The sequence below is a fragment of the Solea solea genome, chromosome 20, assembly GCF_958295425.1.
Source record: "Solea solea chromosome 20, fSolSol10.1, whole genome shotgun sequence".
Taxonomy (NCBI): domain Eukaryota; kingdom Metazoa; phylum Chordata; class Actinopteri; order Pleuronectiformes; family Soleidae; genus Solea; species Solea solea.
In genome coordinates, this window is record NC_081153.1 from 11,963,300 (window position 1) to 11,985,477 (window position 22,178).

At 39.6% G+C, this 22,178-nt stretch overlaps 3 protein-coding genes across 5 annotated transcripts; all 3 read right to left on the reverse strand.

Annotated features, from left to right (window-relative positions):
• Positions 1–2,058: 2,058 nt before the first annotated feature.
• Positions 2,059–5,861, reverse strand: snx10a (sorting nexin 10a). 2 transcript variants are annotated; one of them, XM_058619326.1, is made up of 9 exons: positions 5,774–5,849; positions 5,239–5,315; positions 4,965–5,128; positions 3,807–3,855; positions 3,610–3,696; positions 3,407–3,507; positions 3,050–3,148; positions 2,689–2,880; positions 2,059–2,597 (listed from the first exon to the last, which is right to left on the reverse strand). In XM_058619326.1, the coding sequence occupies exons 4-9, from the start codon at positions 3,837–3,839 to the stop codon at positions 2,522–2,524; spliced, it is 588 nt and encodes a 195-aa protein (XP_058475309.1). In that variant the 5' UTR covers positions 3,840–3,855; positions 4,965–5,128; positions 5,239–5,315; positions 5,774–5,849; the 3' UTR covers positions 2,059–2,521. The 2 variants fall into 2 exon arrangements, with proteins under 2 accessions (XP_058475309.1, XP_058475310.1); XM_058619327.1 differs by lacking the exon at positions 5,239–5,315 and having other exon boundaries at positions 5,774–5,861.
• Positions 5,862–7,256: 1,395 nt separating this feature from the next.
• On the reverse strand, positions 7,257–10,954 carry cbx3a (chromobox homolog 3a (HP1 gamma homolog, Drosophila)). Of its 2 annotated transcripts, none has more exons than XM_058620102.1 (5): positions 10,823–10,954; positions 9,877–10,030; positions 8,893–9,046; positions 8,419–8,513; positions 7,257–8,230 (listed from the first exon to the last, which is right to left on the reverse strand). In XM_058620102.1, the coding sequence occupies exons 2-5, from the start codon at positions 10,020–10,022 to the stop codon at positions 8,104–8,106; spliced, it is 522 nt and encodes a 173-aa protein (XP_058476085.1). In that variant the 5' UTR covers positions 10,023–10,030; positions 10,823–10,954; the 3' UTR covers positions 7,257–8,103. The 2 variants fall into 2 exon arrangements, with proteins under 2 accessions (XP_058476085.1, XP_058476084.1); XM_058620101.1 differs by having other exon boundaries at positions 10,692–10,833.
• Positions 10,955–11,251: 297 nt separating this feature from the next.
• On the reverse strand, positions 11,252–18,052 carry nfe2l3 (nfe2 like bZIP transcription factor 3). Its single transcript, XM_058619747.1, has 5 exons — positions 17,122–18,052; positions 14,616–14,696; positions 14,200–14,313; positions 13,429–13,885; positions 11,252–13,324 (listed from the first exon to the last, which is right to left on the reverse strand). Exons 1-5 carry the CDS (start codon positions 17,653–17,655, stop codon positions 12,552–12,554), a joined length of 1,959 nt encoding a protein of 652 aa, XP_058475730.1. The 5' UTR covers positions 17,656–18,052; the 3' UTR covers positions 11,252–12,551.
• Positions 18,053–22,178: the final 4,126 nt, after the last annotated feature.

Consider the following 22,178-nt stretch of genomic DNA (forward strand, 5'->3'; position numbering starts at 1 on the left):
AAACACCATCCACGACACTGCATCAAAAAGCTGAGAATGTGTTCCGAGTCATTTTATGTGTTGCCTGCAGGAGCTCGGTCACCTGGCCAGAGGCGCTGGAGTTGACTAATGTGACAGAAAATTAACAATTAAAAATATCACACGGGCCCAGAGCCACCACAACGTGGCTCGTTCACAACTCACTGGACACTCTAATTGCTTTGAAATACAATTGGGTTTGGGCTTTGTTTGGTGTTTTGGAGGTATGAAGCGCATCAGTGCACACTGGAAATTGAGTTATAAATTACTGAGCTGAAATAGACATGTACTGCGAATACTCAATATCCAAATGTGAGATCCTCTCCCCTATAAAGAGCTGGGTATATGCACACATACACACACACACGTTGCCACAGTTGCATTTCATTTTGTCAGAAAATTCACTGGCTCTGAACCAAACAGTTTGTGTGTGTGTACTTGTGTATGTGTGTCTGTGTCATGCTGTATGCCTGCCATGGGGCACAGTGATAAGGTCAGCCTTTACAGCAAACGGAGATGGAGAGCTCCAACCACAAACCAGTGGGACTAAGAAAATGACAGGATGAGGAAAACAGAGAAGGTTCATTCATCTAAAACGCTACCACCAGGGCATATATACAGTATATATTGTATGTGTGTGGGTGGGTGTATTCACAGTTGTCAGCGTGTTTTCAGATGCTGTATATGTACGTATCTGGGTCTGTTTTCCATGTGTGTACAGCTCAGTAGCTGGCTCGTGAAGCCATTGACAGCTTCATTATGGCTCGTGCGCACGGGGAGACAGCACCATCCAGGGGATGGAGAGAAGAGGACAGAGACAGGCCCGGGTTTACTGGTGGGCCCGGCGCACATCAGTCCAGCAGTTTGGCTGAGGCAGTGGTCAGCCGCTTTCTCATTTAATGAGTCTTTGTTGCTTTCATCAGCTGTCCATCACATGTGCACTCGTGTCTCTTCCCCCATCTATGCTTCCACACTGATCCCTATAACACACACAATTTGACACTGTCTTGTTTATCTTCAGGTGATTCCCAAGATCAGTCTGTAATAGTTAAATTAATTTGCTGTCTTACTTTAATTAGATCGTCTCACCTGGGAAAGTGGTGACAGGGCTGAGATGTGACCGTCGCCTTAGATGTTGAAACCTAGAAAGCACATTGGTACATTAACTGTCCACAGCGTAACCTTCATGAAGGTTTGACGGAGAATTGCAGGTTTGCTGTGTGAGACTGCACTGTAGTTCCATGTGCATATCACAAACATCCAACTGGAGACATTTGGGATTTGCACAAATGAAAACAAGACGTTTCTCCATTTGTCAAAGCCATTCACACTCCAGATATGTATAATTTTTTTCAGTTAGATAGTAGTGAATTGGCTGTATAGTCTTTGCCTGATGAGACTTTATCACTCGGCACTTTTTCAGTCAAGATTTGGGTTTTTGCTTGGTTTTAAACATTTCTTTACCTTTTTTTATTATCTCAATTTTGCTTTATTTTTCTACACAGGTGATTTAACCATGTGACCCCCAAATCACTTAGTGTATCTACTTTTTAGACAGATTTGCATTTTTTTTGTATTTGCCATTTGACCGGACAGACTGTAGATCAGAAATATTTGAATTGTTAACCCGATATACCTTTTTGACTGTCATTAATATTAAAATTCCTTCATTCATTAAGTCCTTATGACAAACGTTCATTAAGTGAACAGTTTTGTGCAGCTGTAATAAGATACCAATGCACACATGATTGTATTAGTTTACATTTTCAGCCACTAAAAAAGGTAGAGAAAATCTGTGACAGAAATACCAATCTAATTATTACCATAATGCACATGCAGCAGATTCTTAACATATACTTATTGTAATATTACACCTTCACAACAGTACAGACAACTGGATCATCTTTGTCAGCAGTGATCAATACCTCTACTGTATACATTAAGATAAAAGTCTTATGTCTTCACTCCCCCTACTGGGCTGTTTGAACAGTGCATCATGAATGTACTGTAGGTCACAAAGACATGTTTTGGGCCAAGGTGTCAAATGAGTTGTTTTCTTCAAAAAAGTTTATTTATCCAATAACAAGTGATAAAAGTTTTTTGTTTTTTTTTTTAAAAGTCAAAACATCCCTTGCTAGCCACAGTGCTGATAAAAATATATATATATACAAAAAAAAATTAAAGACATTGTCATTGCAAGTGTAGGTTAACTATACATTTAAAAACAAGAAAAATATTTTTTTTTCCCAACACATTCAAGTACTCCACTACATTCAAATGACTCAAGTACATGCTTTAAGAGACCCACTATTAAAACAAATGCTAAGGGGAGAGTAATGGAGTTAACGAGACGAAATGGATTTTTTTGCTTTTGATGGTTGGAGGAGAAAACAGTCAATGCATCCATGTACAAAAAGAAAGCCACATGGGGGTAAAACAACAGAGCATCAAGACTTAGTACGTGAGGGTGAGAAGTTCTGTCAGGTAAACAACTCTCAGCCCGTCAGGACTCAAAGCAGGGGAGTGGGCTATCTCGCATCATAGAGTCCACACTTTGTCCCAAGCCAGACGACGAAGAGCTGCCGAGAAAAAAATAAATAAAAAGAACGATCAGTTCAATATAGACTGAGAACTGATCTTTAACATTAACCAAGATGTCAGCGCTCGGACCTTTCACAGTCGGAGTCACAGGAGCCCTTGTCCTCTATTGTGATGCAATCCAGGTTGGAACGTTGTATGGCTTCAGCCACCGTGTACCTGGTCCTACCAAGAGCACACCTCTCTATCTTTGTGATGCTGAGGTTGGACTGGAGGAACAGATGGAGCCGACTGTCTGATAACAAGAACGGCGTATGAAGAACACTGGAGAAGGGAAAATGTGGCAATGTCAACATAGAAATCCAAGGTAAAAATAAAAAAAATGTGTGTCAGGATGTAAAATAATTAATTTAGATTAAAAAATAAATAAAAAAAAGACTTCACATAAAAAGTTGAAAGAAGTTGATTTGGTTTTAACTTCAGAGCAACTCACCCTTCTAAAAACTCTTGTAGGCCCTTCATCCTCTGTGAGACCTGCTCTCTATTCTTCAGACTGAAGAAAGGGTTCCAGGGTGGCAACTTTGGTAATTGCCTGGTAGGAATATCAAGAGAAAAAAAGTACATAAAGGTTTTAATGTATATCTGTGTAGTCTAATACAACAGTGCTATACGAGTCTACACACTTCAATTTGTCTTTTAACTGTTGCAGAGGTGGTGTATATGTTGAAATGAATATTCAAGAGTAAAAGTTAACAATGCTACAACAATGATAAAGTAGCTTTTATTATGCAACTTATGTATATATAATGCATTTGTCATAGCTGATAAACCAATAAAAAGTGTGACATACATGATGAGGGCATTCTGTTCCAGACAATGACGCAGCCACACAAATTCACTGTAACGCCGCCTCACACAGGAAGCCTTCTTTCGGAAACACATGCTATTTGTCTGCAAAGAGATTTAAGTATAGACGTTAGGCATGAACTCGAAGACGCAAGCTTGCAGACAAACATCCCCGTCCCTCCCTAAAAGGTGCCGCATACACCTTACATGTAAACAGATATCGTAGTCAACATGCGTGTGCCACAGGTCTTCTTTCTGGAGCCTTGGATCCCGGACACAAATACTGATAAACTCCTGCAAGAGTCAAAAAGAAGAGATCAGCACAAATATAAAGGGAGCAGCTTGACATGAAATGTTTGGATTTGTTGCTGGAAACTGAGTGAGGCGTATGCATGACCACTTACATTTTTTGAGAGGTTTTCCAGCATACTGTCCATGCTGGTACACACAAACCTGTAAGGAAACAAGCTACGTTAAAACTCAGTGATTTGTTGTAGCTTGCGATAGTCTTATCTTAGCTTCCTGTGGAGAGAAAACACCACTTATTTTCACTTCAATTTATTTTCATAACGAAAGAACCACCAATAAGTCAATTGTTTCAATGCAGGAGTTGTGATGTAAAGTAAAAACAGCCTAGTTGACATTTAATACTTTCAGGACTCAAAAGTCCAAACATTTGGCGCTGATGCAGCATTAATGGGAACAAAGGGGCAAAGGAAGGGAATTTTGCTTGCAAAGGCAATTTTTTTTGGCCCCAAACAACTTAATTTGGACTCAGGGACCAAAGTTACAAACAATGGGCAAGCGTTTTCTGGCACACTACAGGCAGAAATGCAGCCAGCTCTATACACATTCATTGTATTTACATGACGTGTATATCTAAAGGGCTTCAGTGACTAAAGACACGATTTCACTGACCTCACGTGGATCCCATAGAAACAAAGAGCAGGGGTTATGCAATTAGTGATCACACTGTATTCCTCAAGCAGCATATACCTTTAGAGATTATACCATGTAATGTGATGACGTACAGATAGTACAGACTGTCTTTGCACATGACGCTGTTGATTGTTTATGGCTACAACACTGTACAGTGACGAACAAAGTCTTTGGGTTTAAGGAAAATCACTTGTTCCACATAATATCCAAGATGGGGAACTGCATTATTTACTTGTGTTAGATATTGTGATATTGGGACTGCAATTACAACCAGTTAAAACACTTTATGTGATTTATGATCCTAAAAGCACAGCTAAAACAAAGTGCTCATGTCAGCAGCAGTGATGAAAAAATAACTATGTAGGAGTGCTGAGTATCACAACTACACCGAACAGCTATACATTCATGTAAACTACACAAAAACAACACAATCTACAGCCAATGCCAATGATTTAAAAACAAATTGATGTAGGTAACTAAGATTCACAGGAAAAACTTCAGAAGCAAAACAGCTTTTACATGAGATACATGTTTGTTAATCATAAAAAAAAAAAAAATAATAATAATAACTATAACAGTGTCAAAAACATTACAAATACCAACCAATGTCATTATTTTCCTACCTTTTCCTCTTTGGGCTTCCTAAGCAGTGATCGGGTTGCAGCGTAGCAGCTTCGAGCTCAGCTCTGTCTGAACTGATTGTTACTGCCGATTATATAACACTGCTGCTGCTGCTGCTGCTGTAACGACCCAGTGTGAACTCTGCCTCGAGGCTTGTCCACGACTCCTTTTGCCCCGGGCAGGAAACAAACGGGGTAATAAAATACACTTTTGCAAAACAATAATTATAAAAAAGACTTAAAAAACAAAAGCGCAGACAGAAAAGGGTCCAAATACCCCGCTTGAGAGAAACGTGGTGTGTGTGTGTGCAGCCTCCACGCGCACCGGTCACTAATCAGTTTAAATGGTTTCACCTGGTGGGAGGAGGTCATGTGATGGAGAAGAGGTGGAGGGGTAAAATAACATTTAAACTGAAAAAATAGTCAGTAACACATACATGCTAATGCTAGTTTAGGTCAACAAAAATGTAAAGCAGTCACTTTCCCTTAAAGCAAAAGAACTAAAACACCCTCGCTCATTTAATACACATTCTGTGGCGTGGTGTTTCTATTTTCATAAATTAAGTGTCAGAATACGTTGCATAAATGAATTTCACAGTTTGGTATTGCTTTAACAGACCATTGAAAGACAAAGAATGTTCCTCTTACAGAGAACATTATGCAATGACAAACACCCTACAAACATCACCACATAATTGTATACTTAAAACAATGTAGATTTTGAATTTAAAGTTACCAAACTGTCAGATGGAGCACGCATTACTGCACTGGTCAGTGTTATTATCAACGACATTTACAAAAATACTTCTTACCTATATAGAATTAAGGAGATTCTATCCAAGCCAAGGAGTGGAGGGTTAAATAAATATTGTTACTTAGACTTTACCATTACTGTAGTGCATATATTCCTCTACAGGAGGTAAAAGTACTAAGGAGGGCAAAGGTTTGCTCATTTGAATATAAAGGTTGTTTTTTTTATCATCAGTGAAATCACCAGATAAAGTTCCCTAATTTAAATACAGTAATGATTAGCTATAAGAACAACTTTCATTAACGACCGTCGTCTCAAGACTCCTTGAGCTTGTTGAATTAAAGAGAATTTAATGTTGAGGAGGTTTGTGGGGCCACCTTTTTCTACTCAGACAGAGTTCACGTGGATGTATATGTGAACATTTGTGCCAGTGATGAATTCCCCGAGGGTGTTTTTAAGGACACACGTTCATTAGGTATAAAAACCACCCACTTCTAATCAGGTGATCCCCGAGTCAAATTTAATGTTTCTGCCACACATAATTAATCTTCCCCAGGGTGTTCTTAATATATCACCTTTGTCACAACGTGAGGTCAGTGATCTTGTCCTTTTGACCACTGGATTCTCATCAGTTCATCCTTCAGTCCAACTGGTTGCTTGTAGAGTTTCCGTCCACCAAAAACATGATTCCTCCGGTCACTGGGTGTCACAAGGCGACCCTTGTATACCAGACACTGTAATACAAAATCATTTGTAAACTGCAGAATTGTACATTGTGGCTATGCTGTTATTACGAGGAGCAAACTCAAATATATTTTATGAAATGTTATAAATGTCAATTTAAAAGTCTTGAATAACTTCTGTTATTGAACATACTATTTCTGGGTGAGAGGTATAACCTTGTGCTGACACCCCAAGAGAAGATTTGCATACCAGTGCTGACTGAACTGCACTGATTAGAAGTTTGATTCAATCAAGATCATTTGATGCCATTTAAGGTGTCACATAGAATGTCTTTTCCTTAGAAAACATGTCTAAAGGAAACCATACGCTGCTGCTTCTGTGTCTCGGCAATCACAAACTTAATGCTTTTTATGAATGCCACATGGCCCAGGTGACTGTGGCGCTGTTGTTACAAACAGAATGACGTGAATTCATCTGTCAATGGGATAACATTTGCTGCTATTTTTTGCACTTAAACATGTCAGGCGAACATATTTATTAGTCATTTCAGAATTGTTTGAGGAATTTCATTGTAATTTTCCATCTGAAAATAAACTTAGATTCTGGATCCAAGACACTAAAAGGTAGTTAACATAGAAATATTATCATTGTATAAAGGTCTGGAATCCATATCTACAATCCTGTCATCTCTCAAACAACACTTTCTCCCTGATCACACAATGCAGTGACCTAACCTCGCTTTCCTTGGCAGCTGTACTACCATTTTGTAAATTGTAATTACTTACACTACTCATTTCTGGAAGTAATAATATATTACTGCCCAAAACTAATCCCTGCTATTACAAAATGTTTCACATTGATTGATGCTTTATTGCTTTATTCAAAAATGCCACTTCGGGAAAAACAAAACAATCACAACAGTCCAATATTTAAAATCTTACACGTGAAGCATAAATTTAGACACACTGTCAAAACTAACCTCACAATTGACCTTTATGGACGAAGAACACATAATCCATGACGGATCATGTCAGATGTTCCCTGGGCATGTGAGGGATCAGCTGAGAAAAAACAAGTTTCAACTGTGGAAATAGGAAACAATGACTTGAAAGCTCTAATTTGCATACAAACAAGGTTTACAGCTAAATCTAAACATGTATTAATGTTTCCAATTTTAATACACATTTTCTTGAAACCATAAAAACTAAGCTGTGGAATTTGGTCACATAAAACCTTTATTAGAACTTCAAATAATATTTACAAACAAAGTTTACAAAATGCACATTTAGAAAACAAACAATTTGTACTAGTATAGAAAAAAAAAAGAAAAAAAAATGTTGAGCTGTAATGGTGGTGATTGACAGTTTAACAGACTAAGAGTTGAATGTACAAAATCTGACCAGGTATGCCTTACAGGTCTTGATGGGAGTGGTTTCTAAGCTGCCATCACCTAAACAATTCTAACAGCACAAGCTTCAATCATGGTACAGTTCCACACCACCGCCACCACCCGTTTTCTCACAATCTGTTCAGCTAGTGCGTGCAACAACATAGCTCTCCTCTACTTCTGTACATTTCAAGTCGTGAAACATCTTCAAAAATAACCAAGCAAGCTAAAACTACAAAAGGCATGCCAGAGAAGAAACTTCACTCCTGAGGAAAAGGTCCTAAGTGGTGCAAAGGACTCATAGGGGTCATAGGAAGGTACTACTGCGCTTCATCCTCTGGACAGGAATGCCATGTCAGTCTCTCCTCATAGAAGGAAATGACCACCTGAGGACAGCGGGTGTTCGCCTCACGGGATGGGACCAAATCTGCTTCATCAGAGTCTTTCCTAGGAAAGAAAAGGCAAAGTACATCACAACAGCCACAGACCTATGTTCTCTATACATTTTATGTACTTTAAAACTTTGTGATATACTAAACAATACAGAGATGAATCATTTCACACCAAAAAAAAAAAATGCAATAGTGCATACTAATACCAGTTTTGAGATACAGTTTAGTTCACTCTGGACTCACCACTTCATCAAGAACATCAACTCCCCACTACTGTCTGTTGCGCCAATGATCCGTTCTGGCTCAAGGTTTCTTGCAAAGCCGCGTGGTTTTTCAGGCTGGAAGTAGTGACAACAAAAATCAGTGATGTCAATGGTTTGTGGCCATTTTCTGTTTATTCTTAAGAACTTTAACCATGACGTTTAAATTGGATCAACAAAGTCACTGAAGGATCAGGGTCAAGGCCAGAAAAATGCTTTGCTGGAACAGTTTGAAACAAGAATGATTCTGATCCCATGTTACTCCAAGGTTCAGGAATAAAGCTCACACAAATGAAACCACTACATTAAGAGCTTCAGTAAGGTGTTGAACTGCTGTTTGGCATTTTTGAGTGCCCTGAGCAACAAGGTAATAAAATGTTTGCCTCAGTTTTTACAGACAGTCCTTAATGTGAAGGATTTCTATTAATAAAATGTTTAGGGAGACAAGTGAACTTACTTCTTTCTTCTTTGCCTCTGTCTCTGGCTCATCTGTTGATGCCTTCCTCTTCACAGCAGCAGGCTTCTCTTTAATGTTCTTCTGTGCTTCCAGAAATGCTGAGATCAACTCAGGACAATCCAGGTTCTCCTCTGGCTCCCATGTGTTGTCAGACCTACATGTACAGGAAGGTCATTTGCATCTCAACACATCAAATAAAACTAAGCATTAAGGTGAAGAGGAGGCTATACTGCATGCAAAATTTTAGTCACTTCATGCAACCACAATGGCTCCCGTTCAGACCTGGCATTAACATCTGCCCTGAAAGAGCTGATTTCAAGTGGGCAGGGTTAAGTACGACTGTTCATACCTGGCATAAACATGCGTCCTTGATGGGTCTCCTGTGACCACATCTCAAGTCTCTGCCCGATATGTAAACACATATGGACATCATGTCTATTCACATGGACAAAAATGTTTGTAATGAGTCTGACTATACAGGTGTGTCTAGCGTCAGTATGTGTGCATCTGTGTCTTTATGCGAGAGGTATTTTATGGTATCTTTATGGTAAAGAAAGAGGGAAAAGGGGGGTGGGTGGAGGTGAGTGAAACAAAGCGCTACCTAACATAGCTTTTGCAATTAGAAATAAAGCAATCATTTGTTAATCCATTTTAACATTATAGCGGTGGCCAAGTCAACATATGGGTATCATGAAGTGTCATAAATAAGGTGAAATCGCAGTGGGTCAGCTGTCATCAGTTGAAGAGGTAGTCCAATACATCCCAAAGACAAATTGCGCTCATACATAAAAGGAAATGCATCTCTAAACCATTTACCAATGTGTTTTTGATCAGACATGAATACCAATTCAAGACATTCGGGGTGAATATTAATACCAGGACTGAACGGGATTAAAGATTATTGACAAAAGCATGTCACAACCCCATACCAGGGAAGTACTTCCAGCTCAGCAGGAGGGGGAGCAGATGTCCCAGGCAACTCACTCAGTAAATCCTTTCCACTTCAGGAAGAATTCAACTTTCCCATTGACAATACGCTGGTCCAAGACTTTTTCAACAACAAATTCTTCAGGTTCCTCCTGAGTTTCCACTCCATCCTTTCTGGTCTTGATATTCTGTTTTTTACCCATGTTTTGATCTAAAACAAGAACACAAGTATTAAATTAAAAATAAGGCTTGTGTAGTGCATACAGACTCACCGACACACAGAGGCTGGGTTAATCCATATAGTATTGGACAAACACGACACCAGCATGGCCTAAACCTCCAACAGAGGACGTTGCCATAACGGCAATAACAATTTCCCGGTAATTTACAAGAATGCGCTCGTTTAAACTTGCAAAGATACTATTTACATGCCGGGTGAAGAATTGTCAGTTAGCCGAGCGCTGTGCACCACGGGAGCTAGCAGGTTAGCCGCGATGCTAACTGAAGACGATATCATCAAGGCCTGAATAATAACAGAACATTTCTTTGTCTCTACAATATGCAACACATCGTTACTGTTAGTCAAGCAGTGTAAAAAGTAAACTTCAAGATGCACTCAGTATTTTTAAATAAACAGAAAAGCTATCACCGGGCATGACACGACACAAAAAACACAAGGAGTATTTTACAGGCCTGCGAGTATGATTTAGTCACATAGGCGCTTCTAATTATAGCTAGCTTAAGTTAACATGACATGGGCAGTGCAGGTTACTGTTGAGACATGTTTGCATCCGCCGACTATGAACTAATGTACGCGGTCGTAAAGAAAACATAGCAAGCAGCTAGCGCTGTGTTCACGCAAAAAAACTCACTCTTTCTTTGCATTATGCGACTTCCACCACACACGTCCTCTTGTAAGACAAGGCTGCCGTCGTTCGGTTAACTGGTTCAAACTTTAACTAACTGATGCAAAAAAAAAAAATTGCACAACACAGATCCTTACCACGCGGTCTGCCTCCTCTTTATCTCTCGTATGCAGGTCCAGGGGACGGGCGCGAAAACTTCGGCTATATTCTTGAGTCCCCTACGGAAGCCCGGAGGAAAACGCGCTTCGTTGTATATGCCGTGCTTATGGTATGTAGTCCTTGGAGAAGACTCAAGGCCAGATTTAAAATCTCACGCTTTCCATAGCACGAATTTTATATTGTACCAGAACATATTAATGAGCATCTGACATAAATGCATGACTTTTAAAAACAGAATAACTGAAACGTTCTTTGCTGCTGTAACAATGTAAATTCGCCCACTGGTGGACAAATAAAAGACTATCTTATCTCATCTTGAACATGTAAAACACCCAAACACAGATCTGGGTGTCTCACTGGGTTTGAGATGGGAAGGTACCCAAGCCAAAGTAGTGGCACAAGAGAGACACAATTGAATAACTTTATTTATTTTCAAATCAGAAAGAACACCTGCAAAAAAAATGTTCCCTACGCTTGTATAGAAACAGTAAACTTTTGGTCAAACCGTAGATTTTAATACACATTTGTTAGGGACTGGGAGGAAAATTATTGGAGCCACATTATTAACAACTTCATGCAAGCAACTTCCCCCATTTCATTCACTCAATCTGCTTACTGTATAAAGCAATGTGTCTGTGGCAACTTCTACTAAATGCTTAAAGTCTCAGATAATCTCAAATACATAAAAAGAAACATTCAAACCTTATTAAATAGAATTGGTGATTGTATTTTTTTTTTCTTTTTCAGGAACAATGTGGTTTAGGTCAATTGAGGGCCATTTTAAAAACGAGAGATTCATTAGCAAGAGTGCAACTTAGCTCCCCTACAAAAGGGTCAGTTCTATTTGAGCCAAATCTATTAACTAAGGCAAGAGGTAGAATATAATCTTGTCAGAACTCGTAATACTTTACTTATGGGTTAATTACTCAATGTTAAATTTAAACATTAAATGGTTGCCTTGTAAATATTGTTAGTTATGTGCATGTATATACACACAACAACCAAAATCAAATGCAAATGAAGGCTATTGTCAATTCAATCATTGGCATACCAAACTTTAAAGAAAGGAACAAACCGTCACACTACATGCCCTCAAAAATGAGAAAAAATATGTAAACTTTACTTTATGTCACAATAATCTTAGAACTTTGAGATAAAGTTTCCATTGTGAAAAAAAGATACTGCCATTGACAGCTGTGTGGTTCATATAAGCATTTCAGGACCTCAAAAACTTAAATAAATACAAATCACACTTCCTAAACTGATTACCTTGAGAAGTGAGATAACGTGGAAAAAAAACAACAACAGATCCTCCTCCTAGATTTCTATTTAGTAACTGACACAATGCTGGCCGATGATGTTACATTTTAGATGCGAGTGTCTAAAAGTAGAAACAAAAAAACACAATGGTTTTAATGTTTAGCAGGCACAAAAAGAGACTGTCAGCATTGCCAGCAGCTTAGTTGTTCCCTTCAATCACCTTTGGTGAGTAAAGCATGTCCAGTGTCTGAGCTACATTTTCCCCATGAGATGTTTTATTTACAGAGATTTTTTTTTGCACCTTTTGCCCCTTAGGCTCCCAACAGTGGTGAATCCACACCCACTTTTAATAAAAGGAGATCCCAAAACTGGAGTAAGGCAAAGAAGTTCAGAAACCTCCAAAAAAAAAAAATCTCGAAATTTTAAGTCTTAGCTGGCAATACAGCATCACTGCCTTTTGTCCTTCTTCCTCTTGTCTGTTTTGTTGCCAGCTGAGGTGGTGACAGTAGGTCTTCTTAATGGCTGAACTGCTACTCTACCGTTAGCCCCGCACTGCAGGGTGAATCTTTCTGGATTCAGAGGCTGTCCTGAACCATCTCTCAGTCGCGCCAGAACGTCTCTGGTCAGCTGCTTAATCTGTTGGCTCACAGCACCCATAGTCTTAGCTGTAACCTGCTTGTCCCTTAGCAGCCTGTCTCTTTGAGCTTGCAGCATTTCCACCTCCTCCTGGAGTCCTGTAATGGCATCTAATTTGCGCTTGCGGCAATTTTGTGCCGCCAATTTATTTTTCCCCCGCCTGCGGATGTCCCTGAGGAGGTTCACCTGTTCAGGAGAGAAGCCATGACCATCAAGAACCTCAAGAAACTCCTCTACAGGCATGTTGACAATCTGCAGAACAGAGAATGGGATGTACATGGCACGGGCACGCAGCTCATCGCGACTCATATCCCGGTCATCTAGCGTTTGCTCATCGCTGTCGCTAAGAGGCTCCTCTTTGATGCCTTTGTGGTGCAGTGTGACTGCAGGCTGGTTCAGGAAAGCAGTTGATGAATAGCTGTGGTCATGCCACACACTCTCACTCAGATCAAAAGGTGACCATGCTGTCGTGTAGCCTGCAATGCCTTTTGAAGGGACTAGATCCGCATCACTACTGTAACCAGTTGCTCCACACTCATCCTCACAGTATGAGCTGGATGATGATGATGACATTTCAGATGACCCTGAACAAGAGAAGAGATAATGATTGTGTTGTATGTATGTATAACAACTGTATGCAAGTATGAATTGATGCAATCTACAAGTATTTTATGAGATTTTAACCAACCTGGGGAAATTGGGCCTCCAGAGCTGCTCTCCAAGGAGAGACCAGAGTCCGAGTCCAGGTCCTCAAGAGCATGTGGGGCTATGTTCCCAAAACTGCTCATTAGTTGAGAGTCCATGGAGTCTAGGCCTTCTAAACCTAGCTGATTGATCTGGTCAAACACTGCCTCATCCAGACATCCACCCAGTGCACTATGAGATGACTCATTTTCAGTTAAATTACATACTGAAGCAAATGGCAGAGCAGCCAGGCCCAGGGCCATCCCTGGTGAGACGTCGGAGTGGGAGGAGCCTATTGATTCCAGTCGGAATAGTGTTCCTTGTTGGGTGACTAGCCTGGCCTCTCCTCTTTCTGATGCCACACCAGACACCCCAGCAGAGGTGACCATAGCATCATGCAGACTGACATTCTGGCTGATTGCGCTTGTGATGTCTGTATCCGCAACAAGGGAGTCCAAGTCCTGAGAATGAGACGTACAGTTTAGCTACGCAAAAACAGCACATGGAACACCATGAGACACTACTGCCATTCAAATTTAGCTTCTAAAAACATTTGCATGGAAGAGAGAGCTGTAGACATGACAAGTCAATGTTGATTCACCAAATGTACGTTGAATGAGCTACTGACATGCCTAGAAAAACAAGTGTCAGAGCAGAAGCACGTCATAACAACATCGTTTAAAATAAATGTGGCCGCAAAAGAGACTACATGTGAATGGAACCATAGAACATCTAAATTACTGTAAGATGTGACAAACACGAACAGCAAACTTACATCAAGGTCGGTGACAGACAGAGAGAGCAAATTGCTCCAGTGCTGGTCGATATCAATAGGAGGAGGATGGTGGATAACTGGGTTGGACAGCGCAGTGATGTCTTCAAAAAGACTCTGAAACAAAACACAAAATTCACAGCATTTGTTAGCAACAAGTATCAGAGACTGACGCAATACTAAATAATATAATTATGTGCTTTTTATTATTGAATTTAAGAGGCTAAAAAAGCAGTCTGTGCAAGATGGTAATTATGTGGTTTACCTAATCATAAAGTGCACTGGGATCAGACTGGTTCAAGGTGTGATACAGTCATGTGAGACTGAACCTCTGGTATAACAATTTTCAGCAGTGTCACAACAACTTTTCAACGCTACAAAGCACCTGACGAAGGGAGCTGTGACAAACAGGATCATACCTCTTGTTCCAGTGTGGAACTGTGAGTGTGCTGAGTGATTGGAGCAGGTTCTTCCTCCTCTTTAACTTTAACATCATTTTCCTGACAGGAAAAAACAAAACAAATCAGACAGTTTGTTAGTCAACACACAAAAGACCCTGAATTACAGTTCATTTTTGACTCACTGACCAAAGTCTAGCCATTCCGAATATATCAAACAATGATTAGTGTTCTATTAAAACAAAGTAATTTTAACCACAGAAGGAAGTGAACTCAAATTAACAAAAGGTCAAAAAAAAATACCTTTGGGACAAATTAGAAATATAGGAGTTGGTGCATTTACATAGAAAATGAAAGTAGGTACATTTCCATGCACAGCTAAGTCGAGCTATGGTTATATTTTGACTATGCTGTTCAACTGGACTACAGCCATTGTCCTTGTTTACAAGCAGTGGTGGAAATTTGATTTATTGACTTTAGTGTGCCCACCTCTACTCAACTAGGTGGTCAAATGCCCATGACCAGCTTGTTAGTATGAGGCAGTTTCCAGATTACCATGTGGCTGTCAGCACATCAATGACTCGTCCAAGTCTTCCTCACTATCCTGTCTATTAACTTTAGAATATGCAAATGTTCAAGTGTACAATCCACCTCCTCCTTAGGCCAAAAATGTGCCGGCCTGAACTTTGGGATTGTCTTATTCTTCTTTGCATTGGCTTCTTCAATTATTTCCTGGTATTACCTGTGTGTAGGAACTGTAGCACATGCACAGAACCCCTGGGCCAGCTTTAGTCTCAAGGATTGTAAACAAGGACAATGGCTGTAGTCCAGTTGAACAGCAACTGGACTACAGCCATTGTCCTTGTTTACAAGCAGTGGTGGAAATTTGATTTATTGACTTTAGTGTGCCCACCTCTACTCAACTAGGTGGTCAAATGCCCATGACCAGCTTGTTAGTATGAGGCAGTTTCCAGATTACCATGTGGCTGTCAGCACATCAATGACTCGTCCAAGTCTTCCTCACTATCCTGTCTATTAACTTTAGAATATGCAAATGTTCAAGTGTACAATCCACCTCCTCCTTAGGCCAAAAATGTGCCGGCCTGAACTTTGGGATTGTCTTATTCTTCTTTGCATTGGCTTCTTCAATTATTTCCTGGTATTACCTGTGTGTAGGAACTGTAGCACATGCACAGAACCCCTGGGCCAGCTTTAGTCTCAAGGATTTGACTGTAGGTATACATGCAGTAATAGCTCAACTCCCACTCGGATTCTCTCAGAGTCTCAAGAGTGTTCACTTTTAGAAAGTCAGACTGACTTCAGTTTACCGGTTTTAGTTGGACTAATACATTTTTTTTTTCTTTACTTTTATTTGGTATATGATAAATGAGGCTATACCTCTTAAAAGATTACTCAATTCAATACTGATACATACAGTGCAACATAATGTTGGTCACCAGCAGTCTGCCACAAAAACATTATAATTCATTTGAAAGGAAAATGACTGCTGGATCAATTTTGAAACATAAATGTGAGTTGCAAAATATACACCACACGAGTACAGTTCTGTTTAAGCTCTGTCTGAGCATGTTGAATCTGACTGGAGCAGCTTCAGCTGGCCCACTAAATGGAGACAAACTGTTTTTCCCTGTCAAATATCATAGCTCAATTCCACCCACACAATTACAAGCATTTTAGTAGTCACTCAATTTACAAAGTAGGGGTAAAGAATAAAAGTTGTTAAGATCATGGTATCAATGTGAACAAAAACCCTCGGAGAGGCCAGTGTTCAAATATGGACTATCACTTTTGTGTCAGCAACGAGGGTGTGGATCTAGGCTTTGCCTTTCTACCTCTCTAAGCTCACAGCTGGCAGTTGAGGCTGAAGAGAGGAGATACAGTTACACAATTGTCTTCAACAACTGCCACCACGCAGCTGTTTATACCCCCGAGCAAGAAAAACTGGATTATTACTCGAACTGAACATAAACGTCTGGATGTGATTAGAGACTTAAAAACACAAAATGGCTGTCACACAGAATGCAGTTACAATAAATGTGCAGACATTTACACAACATAATGTGCACATATGTTCCAATTTACAATCAAAATATGTGGGTTAAGTGAGGTATTTAAGTGCTAGTGTGGGGCAACTCAAAAACATTGGTCTCTTCACTTAAGCCTCCATTGTTTAATGTGACAGGTGCCGCAGACAGCTAAGCACTTCATGCTGAGACACAGGACATGAAGGCAATCATACAAATGTGAAAGTAAATGCACATTGTATGTGCTATCACGCTGTTCATCAGGAAATGCGACAACATAATTAACTGTTTGTTGGAAAGACACCATATTATTATGCAACCTGGGCTGTTGTGGCTAGCTAGCTAGTGATAACATTAGCTGTTCGTGTAATCACTGGGGAAGTTGGAATTCTGATTTATCCATTTGTTTATCAGTCATTTTACGTGGATTAATGCAGTCTGTTTAACTTTATATTTCACTCCGTATACACTCACACACTTGCCTCTTTAAGAAACACACAGGCTCCAGCGCTACAGGGCCCATGTCCGAGTTCATGAGTAGTTTGGTACACCTCTTGGCCAGGGTCAGGCAGGTGTTCACGGTCATCCCCGACGCCATCCCCGGGGCTTTGTAACCCTGAACTGCTGCTGCTACTGTTACTGTTGTTGTTGTTGTTGTTTGTTGAAGGCCCACAGTCAGCCTGGTCAGCGGCAGATACTTGGTGAACCAGCCATGCGCTCAACTGTGTGGGGAACCGGGGAGAGCCAAGTGTCCTCACCTCGTCTAGCAGCCGACGGCTTGCAAAGAAATAGTCCAACTCGGGACATTTGGGGTGCACACTATATCCGTCAAGAGTGTCTCTCAAATTATGAAAGGGTGTCTGGGTGTAGGCTGAGCTAGGACCCAAGTTAATTTCAATCAATGGTGAGTAGTAGCCGCTTAAGTAGCTGTCGATGTCCACACGCACTCCAATCAAACTCAGTAAGATAGTTAACTGAATAAGGCCTTCTGTGAAATATTTTTTAGCCTTTTGCATTTTCCAAATGCTTTCGGAAATGCGGATAGTCGTGAAATCCTGACCAAACAGTTCCTCTTTCCCTCACTGGACAAAGGAAAAGCCGAACAAAAGAGCACGCCTTCCCCTGTCAGACAAAGAGGTCCGCCTGTACCGGCGAAATGCTTAGATAGCTATGCTAGCGCTTAGCAGTTAGCTACCGGCTTTAATTACCCATTAACGGAAACCTCTTGACGCAAACATGACGAACACGTTGCCCTTGAGTCCGCTACAGTGGATGGATTAATCGCTGGTGATTCCTCGCTATTAAAACTTCCCTGGTGCTATTACTTGGTTGGAGATTTAAAGAGAAATCGAAAGGCTAGACCCTGTCACCTACTTGCTGCTACTGGGGAAACTTGGTTTCAGATTTGCGTAACTCATGCAGATTGGACCCCAACGTTCACCGCACGAGAACGTGATTTGACAACAAGACAGTCAGTCATAAATGTGACCAATGAGAGCAGGGCACAGCTGTTACTTACCGGAAGCCCCACCTCTTTTATGACGTCTACCTATTTTGCATGAAGAATATCAGAAAATAACGTTAAATCTACTGAAATACTATTATTCTTATAAGTACTGTCTTGTTTCCGGCAATTAAGTGATGCTATAAGAATTGTTATGGGATATGGCTGTAATTGCGGTATTTGCCTCGTGCTCAGACCCTTTGGCTCAGACACCTAGAGGTAACTTACAGTAGTTTGCCTGGTTAAACCTGTTCATGACAACAAAGGGCAGTCATCTTCACATCATTTTACCCCCAGAACATCTAAAACATCTGTTAATTGTCTATTATTAAGTACAGTTTGCTTCTTTCCAGATTAAGTTAACTATGACATGGGTCAATTTCAAAATTAAAATTATGTAGACATGGCATCATTATACAATTATATAAACCAAATCAATTTAGACTATGTGTATAGCACTTTTCATACAATGTGGCTGTGATGTATCTAACTAACTTTATTATGAGCATATTTATGGTGTGGCAATGTTATATTTCAGTTAAGTTATCACAATAGTTAATAGAAGAAAAAGAGGGGATTTTATCTTTCAAAAGTTACATTTTGGGTATAATTTGTAATCTCTGTACTGTAGTTTAAAGATAGAAGGGACATTGTTCACAAAACACACTTTTAATTAATGATTAGATGTAAATGTAAGTCCCTCTCAGACAAACATGTTGCATTACTTAGGTCATCTTATCTTTGGCCTTGAGTCAACCTATTTCAGGATTTGTTTTGTAGTCTAGTCTGATATTGTTTAAAATCACTGGCCTTTTCAACGGACAATAATTGCTTTATATTGGATTTTCTTTGCTTGCATGTTCAAACAATTTTGATTGATAACATTTAGGGGTTGCACCCTCTGAGGAAAACTGATATCTACTGTATGTTTATATGGATCCTACACAGTTAAGATTCTACTGCAACATTACCGTTTTCCTCAGTCGCTTTGGTGCTTTTCTCAGATCAGAATGAAAATTCTCATAACTATTAGTTCAACCTCCACAACATTTAGTCATTTGTGCACATCATTGGAGCAATTTCTCCTTCCTCTGAACAAATTGCAAATGCTTTTGGACATGTATCAGTTGCTTTCATTGAATTCTCTGCTGTTTTATAACATTATCATTTCCTTATGTCATGTCAGTCAAAATGAACTATAGTTATGGATGCTAAATAGGCGTTCCCAATAAAACTAATCTTCATTTCATTTCTTGAGTCATTACATACAAAATTGTTGAACTAGTTATCAAATTCTGTCAAGCAAATTCCTGGAAATGTCTCCTAAATTGAACTATTGCTCTCAGCTAGCATGGATGCAGCATGTGACGAGTCATGCAGAGGGTGGATTTGCCACTCCAGGAGATACTTTCCTCGCTGCATTGCATAGGGATGATATCCGTTGTGATGTTTGTGCTTTTGCAGGTTATCCACTAGGTTTTGCAGTTTGCACTAATTGTTTTAATTGCTGTGCAAATGTTAATAGTGATGTGAGAAAAGCCCCAAAGCGACTGAGAAAAACTGTAAACAACTTGAGTGTGCATAGCTCCACCAAGTCTTCCCACAGTGTCAATACACTCAAGGGTGCTTATGATCAGATTTTGGGTAAGATTTCGGTGGATAATCTGATCATATTTTACTTTGGCCATAACCTACACTTCCAGAAAATGTAATCAGAATCCCTCCTGTAGACAACAACCATGACCAAAAATCCTGGAAGAAGGTACGAAGATAAAAAAAAAGAAGTAAATAATAGTATTCCTATGAAGACAACTATATAAACTAATAAACTGACCTTTGACTTTCACACTGACACCGTTTGCAAGAAAGCCCACCAGTGCTTGTACTTTCCTCACAAGCTTCACAACTTTGGTGTTGACCGAACTTTTATGAAAATGTTTAATTTATTTAGTTTTAACCTTCACTTCAGGAGAACAGGACCAGTTTATATGTGGCATATAAACTGGTCATAATCTCACTCACATGTACAAGCTCAGGGTTTTAAAGGTCAGGTCAGTTTATGCTGACCCCAGTCATCCTATGGTAGATGAATTCAGGTTGGATTTGAGAATTATTTTGTCGTTGCTGCCATTATGCTCTGAATGAGTCATTTCTGTCGCTGCTTGTCTCGTCACTGTCATTGTAATTGTTGTTTGTGTCTATTTTTATTTGTTTTGGTTGTTGCTAGCTATGCTTCAATTGGCCCTCTGAGATAATAATAACAATGATAATAATAATGATTTTATTATTATTATTATCATTATTATTATTATTATTATTATTATTATTAATAATGATAATAATAATAATATTAATAAAGAGAACTTCAAAAAGGGGTGATTTTACAACATGCATGCATTGATACACACAGTGTTTCTGTCCACACTGACCCTCAATTGCTGATATCTAATCATCCAAGGCCTGTGCAAAGCCTTGAGGTAAAGCACAAGAACAGACCCAGAAGACACCGCAAACACACACAAGACAATATTTAACACAAACAATGGTCTCACGGTTTGTTTGTTTTTACCTTTATTGAAACAGAAAAATATAAAATGCATTCATTAGCCTAATTAATATCAAGTAGTGCTTCAAAAAGCATTCATTTAATTGAATAAAAACTAAAATATATCTTATATATTCCAGAAAAGTATTCATTATGCACTGAGCTTATTATTATTATTTTTGTTGTTGTTAGTAATATCTTCATGCAGAATTTAAACGCTGAAGTTTGGTTAAGGTGAGGTTATTCTTGCTTCAGATTATAAGAATCTAAATGTGCTTCATTCCACTAGGGGTGGTAGACTATGATGCAAAAAAAGAAACCCAGCCCACATGTAATGTGAGTACTTAGTTTGTAACCTGACTCAATTGCGACATCTGCTGTCGAATGGTGGTAACAACGATAATGAAAAAGATAGATAGATAGATAGATAGATAGATAGATAGATAGATAGATAGATAGATAGATCTTACATCATAAAATACAAGAAAATATAGACGAAATGCAAATATACATAAAGAAATATAAATCATTCTAAATTATTTAACTTATGTTGACATTTACGAGCATAACATAACACGTATAACAGGTAATAACTTAATATAATGTATTTAACAAGAAAGGTGTATATTTCTTTGCGTTTCGTTGTTAAATAGCTATAGACAAAACACCACGTTGTCAACGTAGGATGAGGATTTTACCTGAGAAATAGCCACTTTAAATCTTTATATGTCTAATACAACAAGTTCAGGCGAGTGATCCTGCAGGACAGACAGACACACAGACATACAGAAAGACACACAGACATACAGGAAGACACATAGACACACAGACATACAGAAAGACACATAGACACACAGACATACAGAAAGACACATAGACATGCATACAGACAGAAAGACACAGAGACGGATAGAAAGAAAGTGGTGGTGGTGGTGCTGCTGCAGAAGCCTCAGCATCTGTCACATGGCTGCAGCACACATACACAGTTCTTGCAGGAAGCAGCTGTAACACTGTTACACACCAGCAGCAGCAGCAGCAGCACAAATGTTACACTGACAACACAGTAAACAACTTTATAATTGTAGTCTAAGTCTTAGTAATGGTTACAGAGACATCACAGAAAGCCCCCCTAACAATCACTCTGTGTCACTCTGCGGTGCGCTTCATGGATCCACTTGGTGGTTCGAGGAGAGGGGAAAAGAAAGAAAGGAAAAAGAGGAATCCCATCAGTCGCGTTAACAAAGCTGTGAAGAGTAATCTGCTCCAGCTGATGTGACGCCAGCGCGCAGTCCTTTGATTAATCCACAAGTATTTTCATAACGACGTGAAACACGTTTAAATCAACTTTGTGAAGTTGTGACAGATTTATTGGGGGAGATCTCTTAAATCAGCCCCTCACGCTCCTCCGAGGACGAAGCTGATTGGTCCAGCTCTACCATATGTGGAGGAGTCGACTGCGCGTGCGCACACAAATTTGGGGCCGCGCAAAG

What these genes read in the sequence shown, in the direction of transcription:
- nfe2l3 (XM_058619747.1), bottom strand. Translation starts at nt 17,655, where the DNA reads ATGCAAAAGGCTAAAAAATATTTCACAGAAGGCCTTATTCAGTTAACT. An exon ending in GTTCCACACTGGAACAAGAG is followed by an intron (nt 14,314 to 14,615) that starts GTATGATCCTGT and finishes GTTTTGTTTCAG; the next exon opens with AGTCTTTTTGAAGACATCAC. An exon ending in TGTCTGTCACCGACCTTGAT is followed by an intron (nt 13,886 to 14,199) that starts GTAAGTTTGCTG and finishes TCTCATTCTCAG; the next exon opens with GACTTGGACTCCCTTGTTGC.
- cbx3a (XM_058620101.1), bottom strand. An exon ending in CAGAGGCAAAGAAGAAAGAA is followed by an intron (nt 8,514 to 8,892) that starts GTAAGTTCACTT and finishes CACTACTTCCAG; the next exon opens with CCTGAAAAACCACGCGGCTT. An exon ending in TTGATGTTCTTGATGAAGTG is followed by an intron (nt 8,231 to 8,418) that starts GTGAGTCCAGAG and finishes TTTCTTTCCTAG; the next exon opens with GAAAGACTCTGATGAAGCAG.
- snx10a (XM_058619327.1), bottom strand. Translation starts at nt 3,839, where the DNA reads ATGGACAGTATGCTGGAAAACCTCTCAAAAAAT. An exon ending in ACTACGATATCTGTTTACAT is followed by an intron (nt 3,508 to 3,609) that starts GTAAGGTGTATG and finishes ATCTCTTTGCAG; the next exon opens with ACAAATAGCATGTGTTTCCG. An exon ending in GAACAGAATGCCCTCATCAT is followed by an intron (nt 3,149 to 3,406) that starts GTATGTCACACT and finishes TATTCCTACCAG; the next exon opens with GCAATTACCAAAGTTGCCAC.